The 1,856-nt window shown below is 40.5% G+C and overlaps 1 protein-coding gene across 1 annotated transcript; it reads left to right on the forward strand.

Annotated features, from left to right (window-relative positions):
- The first annotated feature begins 556 nt into the window (after positions 1-556).
- On the forward strand, positions 557-724 carry LOC121156899 (keratin-associated protein 20-2-like). The gene has a single exon (XM_040980882.1). The coding sequence runs from the start codon at positions 557-559 to the stop codon at positions 722-724; it is 168 nt and encodes a 55-aa protein (XP_040836816.1).
- The last annotated feature ends 1,132 nt before the right edge of the window (positions 725-1,856 follow it).

Genomic DNA, 1,856 nt, shown 5'->3' on the forward strand with positions numbered 1-1,856 from the left:
CAAATCTCCAACAACACCTGATTTAATAACATCATATCCAAACAGGTAGATTAATAAGGGACTTCAAATTTCCTTCTGATTCACAAGACGCCATTAGACCCATAATGCCATCTAACGCCTTATAAACATCATTCAAGTCTCTCACTGATACAATTCCATTCAAAATCTTGCTTCAATGTTCACACCAGGAAGTGTGGTCTTGGGGCTTGTAGACACACTGCTACTCAGTAGTATCTCTGTTAACTGACCTTAAGTTAGTCACCTGTAGAGGAACTGTTATTCAAAATAGAACAAAAATGTGTTATCGCATCATGCAATTTAATTTTAGGACCTGTGGTACAACAGCAAAACCATCTCAATTATAAAGAACCTTCTTTGTACAAAGAAAAAGATTCCAGAAGTTTATCTCATAAAATTCATTCTAAATTATGGGTCCAGCCATGCCTGTGATTCACTCCAAACCATTATAGCTGTGTAAAAGACCCCTGCAGACAATGACAGTTAAGTCAAAACAGCATTTCCCTGCACCTCAACGGAAACTTCCACCCCTAACACCATGTGCTACTTCGGCAATTACTACGGGAGCCTTGGCTGTGAATACGGTGGGCTTGGTTATTTCTCTGGCTATGGTGGCCTGGGCTGTGGCTTTGGCGATGGCGGGTCTGACTATTGTTGCTGCCGTCCATGCTATTATCACAAATGCAGGACCTATGGATTTTACTGAGAAGCTGGCACGCAGCCACAACACTTCACTCAAAGTTCTACTCCCAGGGCACTTTGTATAAGCAATTTATTTTTCTTTCCTAACTGTGAAAATGCTTGCCTGGCCTATTTTTCCTTCAGATTGGACGCTTCAGACTCAGCATGCTTCCACTAAAGCCACTTGTAATAATACTTCACAATTCATAAAATCCTCTACAACTGATATTGCGTTATTTCTCCATTCATTGTAGCTTTAACAGCTTTGCTGTAAAGAAGTGTGTTTCCTTTCCAATAAATTTTATCTTTAATTGCAAAATGCTGTGCATGTGTTCATTTTTCTTGTCACTTAAATATGTATGCTCAGAAGTACAGGGGGAAAATCAGGAATATTTGTAGAAATAAATCCACACAATTAGAAAGTTTGGGCAGTCAGGAGATAACCTTGCATAATGTGGTACTGCATGTCACACAGGAGAGAAACTCCATTCGGCATCTGCGTGCTGTGTAAGACGTCACTCCCTCACTCAACCTCTCTATTACTCAAATAAATATGAGCATCTGTGACGTATAGAGATAAATTTACTGCATGCAACATCCTTCAGTTAAACCTGAATTGATGCACAAGATTAGTTTTGGACACATGCTGAAATGTTCACATCCCTTCAGCTGTATACACAAATACAACAGATCACACAGGAATGGTGTGCAGCTCCTCTTCTCTTGACCTCCCTTCCTGCCATGGTCTTCATGTCTTTTCACCTCCATCCTCCTGACTCCAGGAGTAAAAAAGTCCGTCATCTGTGAGACGTCACATCTCACATTCAAGGAACGCTTCCCCAAAGTCTGCAGGTTTAGCTTTCCACCAACACAGCTGTCTACCTGGCCTAAACCAGTTTGTTTTCAGTGGAAAGGAAAGGAAAATGCATGCTAGCATGTCTCCTGGTCACTGATTCTGTTTCTGTGTCAATCTTTGCAAAAGTTCTCTAAGGAAACCATTGTCACCATCCCCACACAATAGCACCGTGAGTTTCCCCTCACATCACTGATTCTTGAGCTATTTATGATTATAAGTGTTTTTAGAAGTCAACAAAATGTTTTTTTTTCTTTAATTTAGCTAGAGATCCCTCCACGAAAGGACCAATGAAAAGACACAT

This window comes from Ochotona curzoniae, unplaced genomic scaffold (assembly GCF_017591425.1).
Source record: "Ochotona curzoniae isolate NIBS_2020 unplaced genomic scaffold, NIBS_Ocur_1.0 contig_3498, whole genome shotgun sequence".
Lineage (NCBI taxonomy): Eukaryota > Metazoa > Chordata > Mammalia > Lagomorpha > Ochotonidae > Ochotona > Ochotona curzoniae.